Source organism: Aplidium turbinatum, chromosome 5, assembly GCF_918807975.1.
Source record: "Aplidium turbinatum chromosome 5, kaAplTurb1.1, whole genome shotgun sequence".
Classification (NCBI taxonomy): domain Eukaryota; kingdom Metazoa; phylum Chordata; class Ascidiacea; order Aplousobranchia; family Polyclinidae; genus Aplidium; species Aplidium turbinatum.
In genome coordinates, this window is record NC_137476.1 from 10,053,695 (window position 1) to 10,070,681 (window position 16,987).

The 16,987-nt window shown below is 36.3% G+C and overlaps 2 protein-coding genes across 2 annotated transcripts in view; both read right to left on the bottom strand.

Annotated features, from left to right (window-relative positions):
- Positions 1-1,761: 1,761 nt before the first annotated feature.
- On the bottom strand, positions 1,762-3,157 carry LOC145770327 (mitochondrial uncoupling protein 4-like). The gene has a single exon (XM_082581926.1). The coding sequence runs from the start codon at positions 3,155-3,157 to the stop codon at positions 2,234-2,236; it is 924 nt and encodes a 307-aa protein (XP_082438052.1). The 3' UTR covers positions 1,762-2,233.
- Positions 3,158-10,606: 7,449 nt separating this feature from the next.
- The window catches only part of LOC145770923 (uncharacterized), a 30,814-nt gene continuing 24,433 nt past the window's right edge, over positions 10,607-16,987 (bottom strand). Inside the window, exon 14 of the mRNA XM_082582666.1 lies at positions 10,607-16,895. Within this exon, the coding sequence (XP_082438792.1) occupies positions 16,851-16,895 (45 nt within the window). The 3' untranslated portion in view covers positions 10,607-16,850. The remainder of the gene's footprint in view (positions 16,896-16,987) is intronic.

A 16,987-nucleotide genomic window follows, 5' to 3' on the forward strand; every position in this document is an offset into this window, starting at 1 on the left:
GGCTTGGTTTAGTGGAAGAAGCAAGTGAAGAACATGCAGATGTGCTTGTCAACTTTATGCATGCCAGAAGTGGATCTTTACAGAATTTTATCTGGCCACCAAAAGAAGATAAATGTTGGGTGGATTGCAATTCAATCATTGCAAAAATCAGTCCTCCCACTACTCAAAATGCCAGAACATACAACTTTGACAAGGGAGAATTGGATAATGTTGTACAATTGTTTACTATTATGACATGAGGTTTTAAAATGTACTCATAACCATTAACCAGTTGTATGTATGGATTGTATGCGTATGAACCAGAGGCACCCCATGCTTGTCTGACCACTTAACACACAAAGGCAACCTTTTTAGGGTTCAGTTTGCAAGTCTTTAGTCAGACTGGGCTACCACGACGGGTAGGCTGCTTGGCCCCATTGTAAATCTATTTGAAGTGTCTTTCCCAAGGACACAACAAACATATTTTCAAGCTCTGGTATCAAATTGGTGGCGAGCCAGCAATCTTTCAATTACCATATCAGCACTCTTACCACATGAGCCACAAGATGTATCCATGCAACAGAATCACTAGATGCTTATATTGGTACTGGTACCATAAACTGTATCTTTTTTGTTGTTGTGACATGCTGTACTTTTTAATTTGTAATTTTTGCTTTGTCGCCTAATGTTTGTGACAGGGCTGGTCACATATCATTGTATACATATATAATATATACAGTATACAACTATACATTTATACAATAATTCATGACGAGTACAAAATTAGTAGTTTTATGTGATTAGAAGCTGCAATGATACAATATTATACAGCACACCAGGCATGATAATTAATTGATTTTTTTTTATACATTCTAGTTGGAAATGCCAGGTATAATTTTACATTTTTTTTCATGATCTTATCAATTGTAAAGTCCAATTACTTATTATAAAAGAAACATGCAACCTTAGCTATCCAACAATATCTTTGTTCAAAAATTTCATACTGTCCTTCATCCCCATTTGGGGGCCCCATTTATCTCCTTTAAATCTTTAAAAACATTGTTTTCTTGTGGATTTATCCTCAATTTAACCTCACATTTAGATTCCTTGACCCTTAAAACATATGATTTGACACCAACATCAAATTTCTAGGTGGAGTATAGCTCCCAAAATTAAGAAATAAATTTTGGGAGCTCACGTCTGCCATCTAGTGATGAGTTTCACTATCTCACTAACCGGTTGTCCGATCTAAAATTTTTTTTTTTGTTAGCATTAGTATGTCAAACCCTTACCAAATCAATCATCAAAAACAAAATTTTCAAACATAGGGTGTTTGGGGTTCGTTGAAATATAATGGAACAACCCGGCCATGAAATCTCAATTCAAATAAAATTAAGATTACTTGGAAATTGCATAAAACTTTCTGTGAAACATCACATGCCGTTACGGCATGCAACAACAACTGAATTCTACAAACAAAAATAAACCTAGTTACAAAACTTAAAGGCATCTTTCAGTCAAACACAAATAACAAAATGAACTTGTCAGAGCTGTGACATCAAGGAATGAACTTTGATTGCACATGATTGCAGTAACCCACCAGATAGAGGATGAGTTGTTCCCAACAGAAAGACCCAGTTTGCATGGCAATACATTGAAAAATAGGTCTACCGTCAGAAACAGTCTGCATAACTTATCTATGCGCCGCAAGATATTGACTAAAATAATATATAATTACAAAAATCATATGGATTAGATGTCAAGCTAACAAGAAAAGGGTCAAGATAAAAATACAACTCTTACAATAAAGAAAACTTTGCAAACATTCACTGTAAATTATGAATTTGCTCTAGTACACAAACAACTTTTAGATGATATTAATAAACAACTGCCATGGACATACACCATACACTAGAACCAGAGTTTAAATTGTGTCAGTATAAAGACATTTTATTGTGATAGCAGTAAGTTTATTAATCCATTGGACACAATACTTAAAACATAATTTACCTATCTATTTTGTACTTTTTTTGTGAAGAAAGCCCTAGAGCCATACCTTTTTAGACAATATATTGCACTGAACAAACAGAATGTATACAGCATGTACACTTCTCAGCAACGAGCAACATTCAAAATTTTTGGTGTGCTATTTTTATTTCTTTAACAAGAGCCATTTCCCTGCACAAGAAACAGCAATTGACGTTTCACATACCCCACGAGTGTTTTTGATTGTCAACTGGCATGCATAGAAGTACTAAAATGTTGATAATCCAGCTAATTTTCTTATTTCCTCCCAAGTCAACCAAAATGTCAAAGACCAAGGTGCCATCCTGGACCATATCGGAACAAACCCTTTGTACAAACTAAAAAACCCTTCTTTTTGTATAGTTTTCACCAAACAATCAACTGAGGATTTGTAATACATTCCTCGGCCATTTTTATCTCTTGCTTGATTCATTATACGTGTTTTTACTACATCCGCTGGAGTGCCTAAAGTGGCAGCAACAAAACCGCTACAACTGCTAGCCAAGAAATGGCAAAACCAATTATCATTTAAATTTCCATGATTTAAAAGTGCTTGTTTCACAGTGTCATAAGTTGCTAAATCACCCATATTAACTAAGGCAGCTCGTTGCACATTAGGAACCCACCCAGTCCACAGTCCCTTAACTCCCCCTCTTTGTATAGTAGTTTTTAAAGCAGACATTACACCGGGAACTCGACGTGGTTTTCCTTCTATTTGTCGTTTTCCATCCATTTGCATCTGCACTTTGACTAAGTCCATAGGACTTGCCACTAATTGACCAACAGAACCAGCAGTTAGACCACCCACAATAGCTTTCCATGGAGCAAAGGATCCATCACTATTTCTGTGAAGCACCACTTCACGCATCTGTTCGTATACTCCCATCCTTACTCCTGTATAAATTAAATGCCTGTAGACTGCAGGTCGAAGCCCTTGCCAGAGCTGCAAGAAACCCTCCTCTTGAACAATACCAACTGCTACTCTCACCATGCCTCTCTTGACGATGGTTGCTGTTGGACTTCTCGAAGCGGCTTCTCCTTGTATTTGCATCCTAGTTTTGGTCAAGTCTAAGGGAAATGTAACTGTCTCTGCAACTGTGGCAGCTGCTGCTGATGTTGCATAATGAATTGCGATGGATTTAATATCACTCATTCAGTAATGTTGTGGCATAAAAAGAACAATGTAAGATAAAAATATTTAACCTAATAATCTGCTTGGGAACAAACTGTGGAAAAATAAGTAAATACAGCAATGTTCTTTAAACGGTTATACAACCATTACAGATTCATGATGAACTAGTCAATCTGTGGCTTAATAATAAACAGACCACTGGCCTTTAAATTGGTACATTCGAGTTTGATACGCTAACAAGTTAAACCAAAAGGTTTTCCAAAATGGCATTAACTTGTAATGTTGCTTTGCTCTCTTCTCTTATAATATGCTAGGTCAGTGTTTCTCAACCTGGGGGTCGCAAAGATATTCATAAAAAAAATTCGAAATTGCAAAAATTTTCAGATAAATGAAAAATCTTTGCAGCAATCACTTTAGTATAAAGCAATGTCGTAGCAAATGACTAATTGGTTGCACTGTTACGAAAGAGAACGCATAGTTCGGTTGCAGGCCAATTTATCATCGTTTGTTCAAGTAGAACGAAATTTCTCTCAACTCAAAGAAAGAGACGCATTATTTGTACGAAATCCGTTCTCTACTGCTTTGGATGTTGCTGATATTCCAAATGAATTACAAGACCAATTTCATGATCTTCAAAATGATTCTTCCACATGTGACGTTTTTCATGAAATGCTACTTTCTCAGTTCAGGTGTGCTATGCGTAAATCATACCCACAACTATCTGAACTAGCTTTTTGAATATTACTTCCATTTGCCACAATATACCTCTGCGAAAGTGGTTTTTCAGCAATTGTCCATATAAAAATGAAGGCAAGAAATCGAAGGAGTTGAAGATGATATGAGATTGGCGATATCAAGCAGTCAACCATTAATTTCGAAGTTGGCCAAGCAGTTGCAGAGTCAATCGTCGCATTAAAAGTTGTGACATTCAGCAGTTCTTTGAAATTAAATGTTATTGAAATGTATTTTTTGTGCTAATTTTTATATTTATTATATAGAAAACATAGCAGGAAGGGGGTCGCAGGCTGTAATAAACACTTAAAATGGGTCATGAACTACAAAAGGTTGAAAAACACTGTGCTAGGTCTTTTGTTTTTGCATCAGTATTGATTAAATATGCACGTTTACTGTTTAGTTGGTTTATACATTTAAAATTCTTTTTCAGTTTATTTGTTTCAATTCATCACCATACTTAGCAAAACGCAGTTCTACTAGAATAATATATATTTTAGTCTTAAAGTAAACACTGTTTAACTTCCCATTAAATTTTTAAATAAAATAATAATATTCACATTAAATAAATAGTGACATTTAAATTCAATTTCATTTTTTGTTGCTGGAGCAAACATGACTGTAGAGAACTACAAAGTAAACACACAATTTTGACCCAGTCAACAAAAGGTGAAAATGGTAAAACCCAAAGGTTTAAAATATACAATACATCCATAAAACAGTGGTATAAGCTATAAACACGATGTAAAATTGCAGAGCCAACAAACCTAAAAGAGAGATGGAAAAAAGGGCGATTTTAAACTTTATTAAGACACAAATATTGCTATGCATTTATAGAACGCTGCAAAAGTTTTATTAATTCACTTTTACGCTATGTCAGGTAATCTGATAGTTATTACAATTCTACATTTTTTAATCACTACAACAGTATTTTGTATGTTGTTTGATGTAGCCACTTTGTTTGATATTTTGTGTGATGGTTGTTAAGAATTTAAATTCTAAAAAAATACAAACACAGTTGACCCTCATCTATTTGCAGTTTCAACTATTGGTGAATTTTTACTTCAGATTCAGACTAATTTTAAGACATTTTAAAGCACAACCACAATCAACTAGGTTACATAACATTGTATAAAAAGTTACTATACCACAAAGTACATTATATATATACCGTACTAAATAATAATAATATGAACATGGTAGCTATAAACCATGTAGGCTCCCAGTGTGGTACTTGTTGGAAAACATCTTAAAACTAGTCTAAAATGTATCTAAAGTGTTAAAGATGATGGTCTTTGAGGTATAAGAAACGTTTTAGACATCAGAACAAGTAGTTAAGGTATAAAACATTTTCAGGACAATTCCAACTAATAGTCTATGCGCGTATTTGTGACTATTTTTTAAGCACCTTTGAAAATCAAATTTGTTAACTTAAACAGTTACTCTTTTTTAATTAGAGAAGTATTTTCGTTGTGATAACGTTATTGTTAAATAAACTGTGAAATTTTTTCTTTCTGTCGAATTATTTTCTATTGCAAAATATCTACAAATTTGCTGAGAGGACGCAATTACCTCAAGGGTTGTAATTACACACATTGACCTATTCTGCAAGTCTCGGTCCCTAGGGCTAACTGAAGAAAAACTACAATAACAAAAAATGATTTAAAACCAATAAAATCTGCAATAACCTAAAACAGCGTAAACTCCAATAAAGTTAATGGCAAAATGACAACCAACTAACAAGTGAAAAATTTTCAGAAGTCAATAAAAATTTAGATAATATGAAACCAAGGAACTTTCGTTGCCTTGCTTGCCCTGGTAAAGCCAAGTTGCCAAATAAAAATCTATTTTTTGTCAATCAAATCAATGTCCAAAACACTGCCAAGTCGCGTGTCCCAATGCAAAACTGTAAAACAGTGTTTATTTTGTTTTTTCTTCTTACAAATCTGATTAAAACATTAAAATTGAAAAAAAAAAGATTTTCTTTAAAAAAACAACAACATGCTCAAAACGGCAAATTTTTTTTAACAATTTTATCATTTTGCTATGGTTTTTACGTCTTATTGCTATTTTCTGCAATCGTAGTGCAAGAAAATACCGCTAATGAGTTGTTTTTTTCCAAGCGAAATAAGAAAAAACTGCCCAAATTTCTAACTTTGCAAGAAAACTATCAAACTGGCAACTCTGTTTCAAAACAACCAATATCAGTCTGTTTCAGACTTTGTGATTGGTTGAAATTTAGAGGCGTGCCCCAGTCCTATTTTATGAGGGAATTGGACATTCTAAATCCACACAAAAACGATTTCTAGTTCTTTTTCTGGCTTTATTTCAACTTTTAGTGCAAAGAAATTAAAAGCGCATTAGCAGTCTATCACTAATATTATAGTGCGTCAAAGTTTCACTGTTAAATATTTGCGGTTCTGTAAATATGCTCAAAAAACGACACCCATTAGGCTACATGCCAGCCACTCAACGAAGCTGACAAAAACATCTTTGTGGCTAATTGGGCGTCCCATAAATGGCAATCTGAATGGACGTCAAGCTGCTGTTCCTCCAGAATTCATATTTTGATCATTCCCAAAGCCCGGACGTAACCCAGAGTGTAAAAAGTTGGGTGGGCGTAATCGCGAAAGGAGGCCGAAAGCAATTGGCCACCCTACTTTTTTCTCCTATATGCCGAAAGCTTAATTAGTACAACTTTGTCTTTTTCCTTCCAACAACTATATGGAACCATCTTTGCTCTTTTTTTTTACTATAGCAGCCTACCTACCCTGGAACATTTTGAAGTGGGTTCTGCTGGAAACTTGCACCAATGTGTACAGTGGCGTACGCAGGATTATCTCAAGGGTGGGGCCATTGAGAGTAGCGTAGCCAGGAATTTTGAAAGGGGGGGCTTTGACGACCGGCGGGCGAAGCCCAACGGCGTTTTGGCTTAAGACGACACCCAGCGGCGGGGGGTCTGGGGGGCCTCCACCAGAAAATTTTGAAAAATTACTTTGAATTTGGTGCATTCTGAGAGCATTTTTAACAAAAATGTGGGTATGAATATTCCTGTAAAATGGTGCTGTCAGGTGGCATAGCAAAAAGATAAGATCATGTTTTCTTGGGCATTTTTCGGAAATAAAGCTAAGTCTCTATGTTTTCTTGTTGTTAATTCCTGGCTGAGATGTTTGAATGTTTGGTATTGGCAAAACTCGCTCTTTTAATGCAGTTTTGTTTAAAATTAGGCAAGTTTTTTTTAGACTGAAAGCATCATTCCCAAGCATAAAGAGACTGAAAGCATCATTCTCAATATCGTGACGACACACGCGTGCCAAAGTGGAGTTGTAACCCCCCCCCCCTTGGCTACGCCACTGGCCATCAGTGGCGTATATTCAGGGTGTTCAAGGTGTGCACTGCACACCCCAAGAAATCCAGAAAAAAAGAAAATTTCCATCGGTTGTCGATGTTCTTTACTTTCATGATATTCTAACATCTTGCTGCATGCTGATTGCTTTCTTTTCAATTGCAAAACTCGTCTCCTTCTAATTTTAATACTCCAACGTTTGAGGTCATTGCCTTTAATTTTTTTCGGTCATTACCTTTAAGCTGGGTGTGCACTGACAGCTTGGCGAGTGCTATTTAAAATAAACAATTAAGAAAAATGACGTCACAAGGCAGCGAAAACAGCAATGGTTTTAGGTCAGCCAGGCTGTGCACTCGCTGATCTGCACACCTTGGCGCGTCATTGGGGGAATCCCAGGCAATAGCAAGTTTTAGCTTGTTGGATTAGAGTTATTGAGATGATCAGCGTTGGAAACAACTTTTGCTAGAACTGAAGCAAAAGCAAGCTTTCTACGACGATGTAATTCAAAAATTTATTACACAAACAAGAAGAATCGAATTATGCTATAGATGAATTTTCCTTCTGTAGTCGAGGTGTTAAACATTTTCGTTTTTACTAAGTAGTACGGCGGATAAAAGTACAGCCGACCAACATAGCAATCGACTTTCTTTTCTTGTTTATTATCGAGTTCCTTTGCTATTGTTTTTTGTTTTAACTTTCACCTGTTTGTTTTTAATTCGCTTGTACATTTCTCAAGGTGTTGCGACCGTGCCTAATCCTTGCATGAAGTAAATCATTTCCATCTCGAGCAGTCGAGCACGCTTTAACTTTCGCGTCTTTTCAGACTCCTGCTGTGTTATGGCAAGTAATATTGTTCGTTTTGATGGTCGGAAATAAAAAGTGAACTGAAGTATGAGACTTTAGAAATGCAACTTAATGTTTGATATTATTAAGTCTTTCATTCAATGCGCTGTCAAATAAATATCTACTTTGTATTCTTCTCCATTCCGACAACATTATTTTTGTCAGTTCTGTTCATGTTCAGAATTTGTGCTGAAAATGCTCTCTGAACGCACCAAATTCAATGTTAATTTTAAAAAATTTCTGGGGGAGGCCCCCCGCTGTTGCTTTGCCGTCACTGAACACCCTGTCAAAGTGGTCACGGTACGCCACTGCTGGCCATTGATATCCCAGACGTCTTCATGATACCCCAGTATGGTTTTAGTTTAGACTTTATCCATTTCTCTCTCACTAATCACTATAATAGGCTCACAGAACACTATTCTACATTGGCATACCTGGGGTGGGGTAGGTGGATTGGGCCATGTATTTCGTATTGGCTTAGTCTATAAAACAACATTGTTACAGTGATTGCTTTGACAGAGCAATGCAAAACATATTAAATGCCTTAATCTACGTCGTTAACTACTAAACCATTTTTAAGGGGGGGGGGCATGACCCAATGCCCCCCCTGCGTACGCCACTGAATGTGTATAATATGCACTCTGCAAATTGGTTTAAAAAGTTGACCTTCTAGCTAATAATTAACTTTGCCCTCTTGACATTCCTTGCTCTGACGCCAAGCCTAAGGAAAATGAAAAAAAAAAATAAAACTTGGAACGGACTGAATGACTTTGCACGGTAATAGGCCCTACAAACACTAACGATGAACAAGTCACTCAATTACATTACGATCGCTTACGAACAAGAACGCTTACATTACGAACAAGTCACTCAATTACATTACAATTACATACAATACAAAAATCCCCCCTTCCTCGGTTGGTTTGATTTTGAATCTTGATGCTCGGGCTGCAAAGCTTCTGATACGTTATTCCTGGCAGTTCGTATCCTTGCAAAAGCTTTTGACGCTAGGCTGGAGTTTGACAGATAGAAGTTTCCGATTATTGTTGCAGGGAAACTACTCTATCCACTAGGTGCCGCTGAATGGACAGCAGTCCTGAAATGCGTTATTCAAGCGCACACCCTGAGAGTAGAACCAACGCCGCTTGATCCTTGAGTCGGTTGCTCAACCTCTGAGTTAAAAGTTGAAAACATTTGACCTATGAAATGCTTCTACCCATAATTGTTCTCTTTTATTACATAGTGCGGTAGCCTAGTTGTCTGGCCTCTATCAATGAAAACAAATGAGCACTAAGGGTTTACGAAGGAACTTTTACAAAATGAAAAGTAATAGGCTAGTAGTAGTCCAGTTTTAATCCGGTGATGTCCCCGTTACCGAGGGTGGCCGGATTCACCTCCAAGTGCCGCAATCGCCTTCACACCCTGCCTCCACATCGATCTGTCTAACGCAGGGGTTCCCAACCTTTTTTGCTGTTCGTACCCCTTTGTCAGGTCAGAGCATTCTTCGTACCCCCAAAAAAATTCTGATTGAAATTTTCAGGTACATATTGCTAAATTAAATTGCTTTTATAGCCCAATTAAACGTTAAACCGATATTTCACACAAAAATTACCAAACTAAATAAAATGTCCGTTATTTTGTTTATCACTTCTCAGTGAGATATTTGTTGCTGCTTCATTGATAAAATTCGCTCAAACGATGGTTCGATTTTACTCAAGCCAACACGTAAATCATCTTCCAGTTGCAGACGATTTCTGTACTTATTCTTGATATACTGTACATCATGGTCGAAAAGCCACTTTCACAGTAATAAGTTGTTGAGAAGAGAATTAACACTGTCATGGCTTCCATAGCAAGACTTGGGAAAACTTCATAGCAACACACCAAAAATCTTCTAACTTTGATTTGTCAAAAGCAGTTTCAATTTTTGGCAGGTTTTCATTTCGATGATGCTCTTCTTCAAATTATCCTCATCCGACATTTTTGTTAAATCAAAGAGAAATGGATTTATAATCCAATGCTGGAAATAATTCAATTCACCAGCAAAAAAGTAACCATTGAAAAAATCAACCAACATCTATAAATGGGAAATAATTTCATTTTTGCAGCAGAGTTATTTGCAATTTGATCAAGACAAGGAAAATCAGCAAAGTTTCCATTTTCATTTTCAGCAGCAGCAAGTAAAAAACACATTGTATGAGACAATGAGGCTTCTTATAGCCTACTAAATAACAACAATTATTTGTAGATATTTGGGGTTTTTTCAAAGCAAAGGCAGTAATGGTATAATATCATTTACAATTCCACAATAAAACTGTACTGTGAAATGTGTTTGAAAAGCTGCTCTGCGGCCCAATGATCTTCGTACCCCTTGATGTTTAATCTCGTACCCCCAAGGGGTACGAGTACCCCCGGTTGGGAACCCCTGGTCTAACGCGTCCGCCGTCCTCTCTTGTCAAGCCTACCTTGCTGCTTTCCTCTTCGACTTGCCTTTTCCACCATATCAAAAACACCTTGAAAATAGTCGAACGGCTTTGCATGACAAGTACTAATACATTTATTATTTATTGAAATATTTCAATATCAAGTTACTTAATACTTGAAGCGCCACTGTAAAAAGTATCAAAGGTTTTGCTAATAAATTGCAGATTGTTGTTAGCCAGGCCAGCAACTAGAAAGGAGGGAAATGCTTGCTACTAAAATTACCAAAAAATCACATCATCAAAAGCGTTAAAAAAATCATAATTCCTCGTTTATGGTTCCCCTTCCCCCAGAGAACAGCACTTTCTTCTTCCAAGGGACATGAAGTAGTTGCGGGCCTGTTTGCATATCCCATATCACATACAGAAGAAACTATACAGGAAATCTTTAAACTGGCAGTTCATCGCCAAACATTTCCCAGCGCACAAAATCAGCAGTTTTTGCAAGATTAAACTTCCAGTCATTGAATGTGAAAACGGCTGATTTTGTAAGCTGGACAAGTGAAAGCAACTCGAATATCAACAAAAGTGACAAATGCAAAGTAATAAAGCGAAATAAATAAACAACGGGCAAGTATGAACGATTAAATGTCTAGGGATGCTTGGGTAAAGAGCAGCAACGTCAGCGGCAACCAAAAAGAAAATAGGTTGCTCACCAGGTGGTGAGGAGCAATTATCGTTCAACCAACCTTCTTTCCATTTTTCCATTTAAGTTTTTGCAAGATTAAACTTCCAGTCATTGAATGTGAAAACGGCTGATTTTGTAAGCTGGACAAGTGAAAGCAACTCGAATATCAACAAAAGTGACAAATTCAAAGTAATAAAGCGAAATAAATAAACAACGGGCAAGTATGAACGCGTAGCGTCACTGATACATTATTGTAAATGGGTCAAAGGCATAAGCGTCACTGACAGGTGGGTAAGAAAAAAAAGGTTAAACTTATAAATTAACCCCTGTTCTGCTATTTTGTGCCAAAAAGATGAAAAGTAAAATGTTTGGTAGCAAAGTGACCAGTAAACCCTTACAGCTAAGTTTGCCCACGATGTTATAAAGGACACGCCAATGACCAAAAGTAGTAACAAAAGTATGACTTAACTGTCATTTCGACACAAAGCAAAGTCTTATGCAACAGTTTCCCTCCACGTCAAGTCAGTCGATTTAAAACAAGAGAATTTCTACTGGAATGAAACATACTCAAATGTGTCTGAAGGACTCTGTTTCTTCAACCAGCAAGTTGGCCATTTCGAGATCGATTTAACAACCATATAAAAAGTATTCGCTGGCTTTATCGTCGCACCCAACGCACTTTCCACCCGTGGTGACAAAGAAGCAATTGGTTACAAAAAACTCATACGATTTCACCACAAATGCCGCAAATAAATCGAACGACCAAGACAGCACCTGGAGAAAGCTCCCCCACTTTTTGTGTATAAAGGTTAAACAACGTAACGAGATATTGACGATGAAAGAAACAAAATAAACAAAGTCTTGAGTAGCTTAGGCCACGTTTATCATTATAGAAACATAGGCTAATATATTTCACGTCGGTTTGATGTTTTCTGACGTTTCTGACACGTGAAGGGATTTCCCAAGCTGTACTAAACAACATTTGTCAACTAACAGGCGATGTTTTAAAACAGAAAAAAGTAACATTTGAAGAATTCCGGATAACAAAGTGTAGTTTCACATGAAAGAATTAACGGAGTCAAGATAAGCTTATGGAATATGCAGCATGGTGGGTATGCTATGTGATGGGTATTTCCCTACGGCAAGAATAAAGCGTCGTTGCATTTCAAAGATGGCTGGAATTAACAGACGACAACTTAGCAACAAGTGAAATATTCAAACGAGGAGAACAAAACACTTCAGTGTTCCAAGATTTTGTGGCGGAAATATAAAAACAAAAACTGAGTTTAAAGGCTGGTATTTAAACTATAAAACGTTTGCTGTAATTGTTTAAAACATAACTTCAATTAGTCAAAGTAAAACAACTGAATTTGGTTAAATTAAGTTGGCAACCCTGTAATTCCAGCCATTGATTTGAAACCAGGTTTTATTTGAAACATGAACTAGTCGGCTGGTGACATATCAGTTTAGAGTTTAAATAAAATTTTAAACCAAAAGTTTACTTTTGCTGAGATCCTAACCTTTTTAAAAGATTGTAGAACTTCACCATCAGCTGTTCGGTATCGTGTGGACTGTGAGTGGCTATATTTTGATAAGCATATTTGATAATCCGGAGTAAAAATTATGAAGTATGATTAAATAAATGCATTAGGCTTATAATGTTTCATGTCAAAGTTGACCAGTGGCCTAATTAAACCTTTTTCTTACCAGGCTAGACATGTCGTTTGAAAAATGAATAGTGATGCTACATGATTATTAAATTGTATCATCATTCCATCTTACTTCATTCTACCGTAAAGATCAGTTTGGAAAGTGAAATTGATCATGAAGTGTGGTCATCAAACACTAGGAAAGTCATTCAAACCGGAATAACTACAGAGAATCTGGAATATTAAGCACACGTGCGGTGACTTTGTGGTGCTGCGGAAGATGAAAATTTGCTGCAAAAATGTTCATTTTACTCATGCACCGACAATAATTTGTAAAATTTTGAGTCGTTTTTAAATCAAAACAGGTGTAAAACGTTACATAGTATCAGATGCAATGCAACCTTAGATAGAACTTTATACCAGTTGAGAAATGGATGTTTCAAACAAGCTACACACAAAGATACAGCTTCTATACTTGATTGTAAAAATTGTTTATAAACCGTAGCGTACAAACGTCAAGCGATAAAAATCAAAAAATAGAAAAATAAGTTTCTTCTTTAAATTTCTTCGCCAAAAGGAATAGATCAAACCATGGCCACCTGGAGATGCGGCCTGATTTGTCACATTTTGCAGATTTTGATTACAGCTACTGCCAGTGCTTGACTGACATTTTTTGAGATGTTTTTACCTTTTGCAGTTTCCTAATGACATAAAACTTTTTTGTTGCCTTGGGGAAGCAGTAGCAAATGAGAAAAAGTAAGTTAAAAAACGCAAAATCAGACTGTTATTGAAAATTAACAGTCTGACTAAAATCTTCGAAATAAAATTTTCTTTGTTTTTCAACATGTGAGAATGTTAAAACCTATTGTGTCATCTGGGGAAAAGAATAAAGAAAGCGTAAAAATCTAATTTTTAGAAAAATTTATTTAAACGTTCGCCCAAAGTTAGAAAAACCTGGAAATTTCTGCAAAATGTGACAAATCAGGCCGTATCTTTAGGTGGCCATGATCAAACGTTAGTTTTTGTTGAGCTGGTCAACTGCAATTTAAATATCCCAGTGTTCTGCGCTGCGAAAATACGTAATCCAACAATAAAGCTGCACAATAAAATAGAATTTGCAAATAAAAAGTCAATTTGGCACTATCACTAAAACAATTACCAGTGTGTAGTTGAATATAAGATCATACTGGCTGGGCTAGAGAGCTCATTCGTTAAAGCTCCCATTCTGTCTTCTCGAAATGACACAAGATGACCGTACGGCTTATGACCACTTCCACGACATCAAATCAGTCGTTTTTACATTGATTCAACGTCTGCAACGTTGAATCAATGTAAAAAACGAGATTTTTTGTCTGGGCTTCAGTACTAGATGATACTTAAATGTAGTGACGTGACCAACACAGAAGGGTTTGCAGGGTGCTCAAAGACGAAATTATTAGAGAGCAAAGTAGCACTTTTTTACACTGATTTAACAGATGTTGAATCAATGTAAAAAAATTGCTAATTTTCTGGATGGGTACAGACTTCGCTTTTAATCAACCCTAACATTATTCTTTTTAGAAAAGATTCGTTCTACGCCAAACACTATTTCTACATCGTTAACTGCTCACCTGGCATGGCAACGATGCAATTGGTTGTTTGCAAAGATAATAATTAAAAGGTAAAAACACGAAACTGAGTTTTGAAAAGAATTACACAAAAATCCAATGCTTTGACGAAATTATACAAAACTGACTTACTTGCAGGTGTCAGAGAGAAAAGAAAATAAACAATGTAACTTTGTTTCAAGGCTAAGCATGTGGTCATAAGTCTAAGTAAGTCTTTAACCTTTTAGTGTCTATGATGAAAAGAAATGCAAGCATAGAGCCACAAATTTTCAAAATACACACCGGTATTTAGAATACTTTGCTACTGTCCTTGCAACTGATTATGATCAAAACACCCATCAGAGCCTGAAAACGTCTTTGACGCCAATCCCGTACACATGATGCAACATAAATTTCAATCCAACAATGCCGATTTGAAACTTAACAAATTTTGAATAAAATTTTCACACTATTGCCACAAAAATGTTGAAACCCCATGAGTTCTGTAACAGTTAAATAGAAGCATCCCGGCACGAATATCGCCAATTACCCGACGCCATATCACGTTTTACTGTTCAAGTTACATAAGCTTCGATCTTCATACAGTGAACAACAAGAGACGTGTAATACGAATGGAAACACATAGACACGATCTCTCCAATAGCTTTACTGCATTGGCATTTCGTGCTGGTCTAAATTAAAATAATTTTTACGCTCAAACATTTGAAGCTAAAATCGAAGAAAAAATCAACACACAAACGCAATAAGAGAGATAGATAAGGTCAATCAACGGTTTAACTTCGAATGACTATATGCCGCTTTTTCTACAGAAAAACTAGTCCAATCCGGTTTGTACCGGTGTAACGGTCCAGAAGTTACTGCGGTCCGAAAGTTACCATGCTACTGCAGCGTAGCACTCTAGAAATGACGTCAGATCACAAATAACCAGAGCTGCCGGGCGCTTCTAAAAGCGAATACAAAAATAAAAAATTTACAACTAAGTTTAATTGAGTAGTTACTCTCAAACTAATGCACACCTTTTCATTTAAGTTTAATTAATGCCTAAAATTGTCAATGCACCTTTTTGAGCAGTACAAATTTCAATTATTTTCATAAAAAAATAATTCATTATAATATATTTGGCAAGCCTGGTAACTCTTGGACTGCGGTCACTCCTGGACCGTTACACCGGATAACAAAAGAAAATAGTGTGATAATGATTAGTTTCTTATTCTTCTGTGAAAAACTCATGTTTCAGAGAGTTGTTATGGTGAGTTGAATTAGAGTCTTTTTATGCAATGACAATGCAATAAACCGAGTTAAACATTTTTGACATTAAAAAGAAAGGGAGCTCATTACCTAAGTGAAACTTCCGAAGACAATAAGACATACATTATTCCATTAAAGTTTCAACATCATAAAAGGTTTAACATTACTAAAAGTTTTATCTCTGAAATGGGGCACACTAAACCGATACAAGAGAAAGTTTTCTACGTAGGTAATCAAAATGAGCCGTTATATTAGAAATGGTTAGACACGGACACGGTTAGACACCACCCCAGGTAAAAGGGTCTATCCTTTTACCTGGGGTGGTAAAAGGATAGACCCTCGGCCCCAGAAGCTCAGACGACGACGACGACGAGAAATGGTTGAAACACTCGAATACAAATCCACTAATCAACAAGTAAGAGTTGGAATAAACTTCACTACTTATCAGGTTTTTACAGCTAACAGGCAAATGAACCACTGTAAGCCACTGCCAATTGAAGACACATTGTTGTCACACAACTTCTCTCGAGTCACTGTGTAAGAGGTTGAAAGCGGAAAGATCACGGACATTCCACTCCACAAGTCCACAACACTGATGGTGTACGATTAGTCATTCACTGCTTTGACAAATAAGCCAACAAAAAAAAACATATTCCCAGTCAGCAAATTATTCGTTTTTTTACAATGATTCAACGTCTGCAGACGAATGATTTGCTGACTGGGATGCCCACAAAAACTTCAGTTACGTAAAGTAATATGGGGGGAGCCCACAAAACGCAATATACAACGCTGTCTGGTTTGACTTGATTTGAAATTGCAAATATTATTAAGTGATAAACATTTGGTAAAGTAAAAAGTGGTCAAGTTATAAAATTTTTCTATTTGCTGGAAATTTAAAAGCAAAAAATTTTGATGATGGTCAAAATTCAGAGGTGCTATTTAGATTTAGCAATGAAATCAGCACTTTATTGTTGATAGAACATCTTTTAACGTTAATACAATGATGAGGAAAAGTCAGAGTCGCGACACGCAATCATTGTAAATTGACTGGAGAACCTAGCAATGAAATCGGCACTTCATCGTTGATACAACATCTTTTAACGTTATTTTAAAGCAAAGAAACAGATGAACCACCATAGTGGAGATGTAAAAACGTGATCATGGACAGCAACCAGGCAATACTATGACCCTCCATTTGATGTGGGAAGCTGAGCGAAGCCAAAAGCCTGAAAACAAACAGAATGCGATCAATGCTTGATCCATGATTCAACTAAACTTAACACTAAAGATGACAACAGTTTAATATTCAAAACGTTTG

Bases quoted from the DNA above. Each gene is read 5' to 3' on its own strand.
- LOC145770327 (XM_082581926.1), bottom strand. From the start codon at position 3,157: ATGAGTGATATTAAATCCATCGCAATTCATTATGCAACATCAGCAGCA.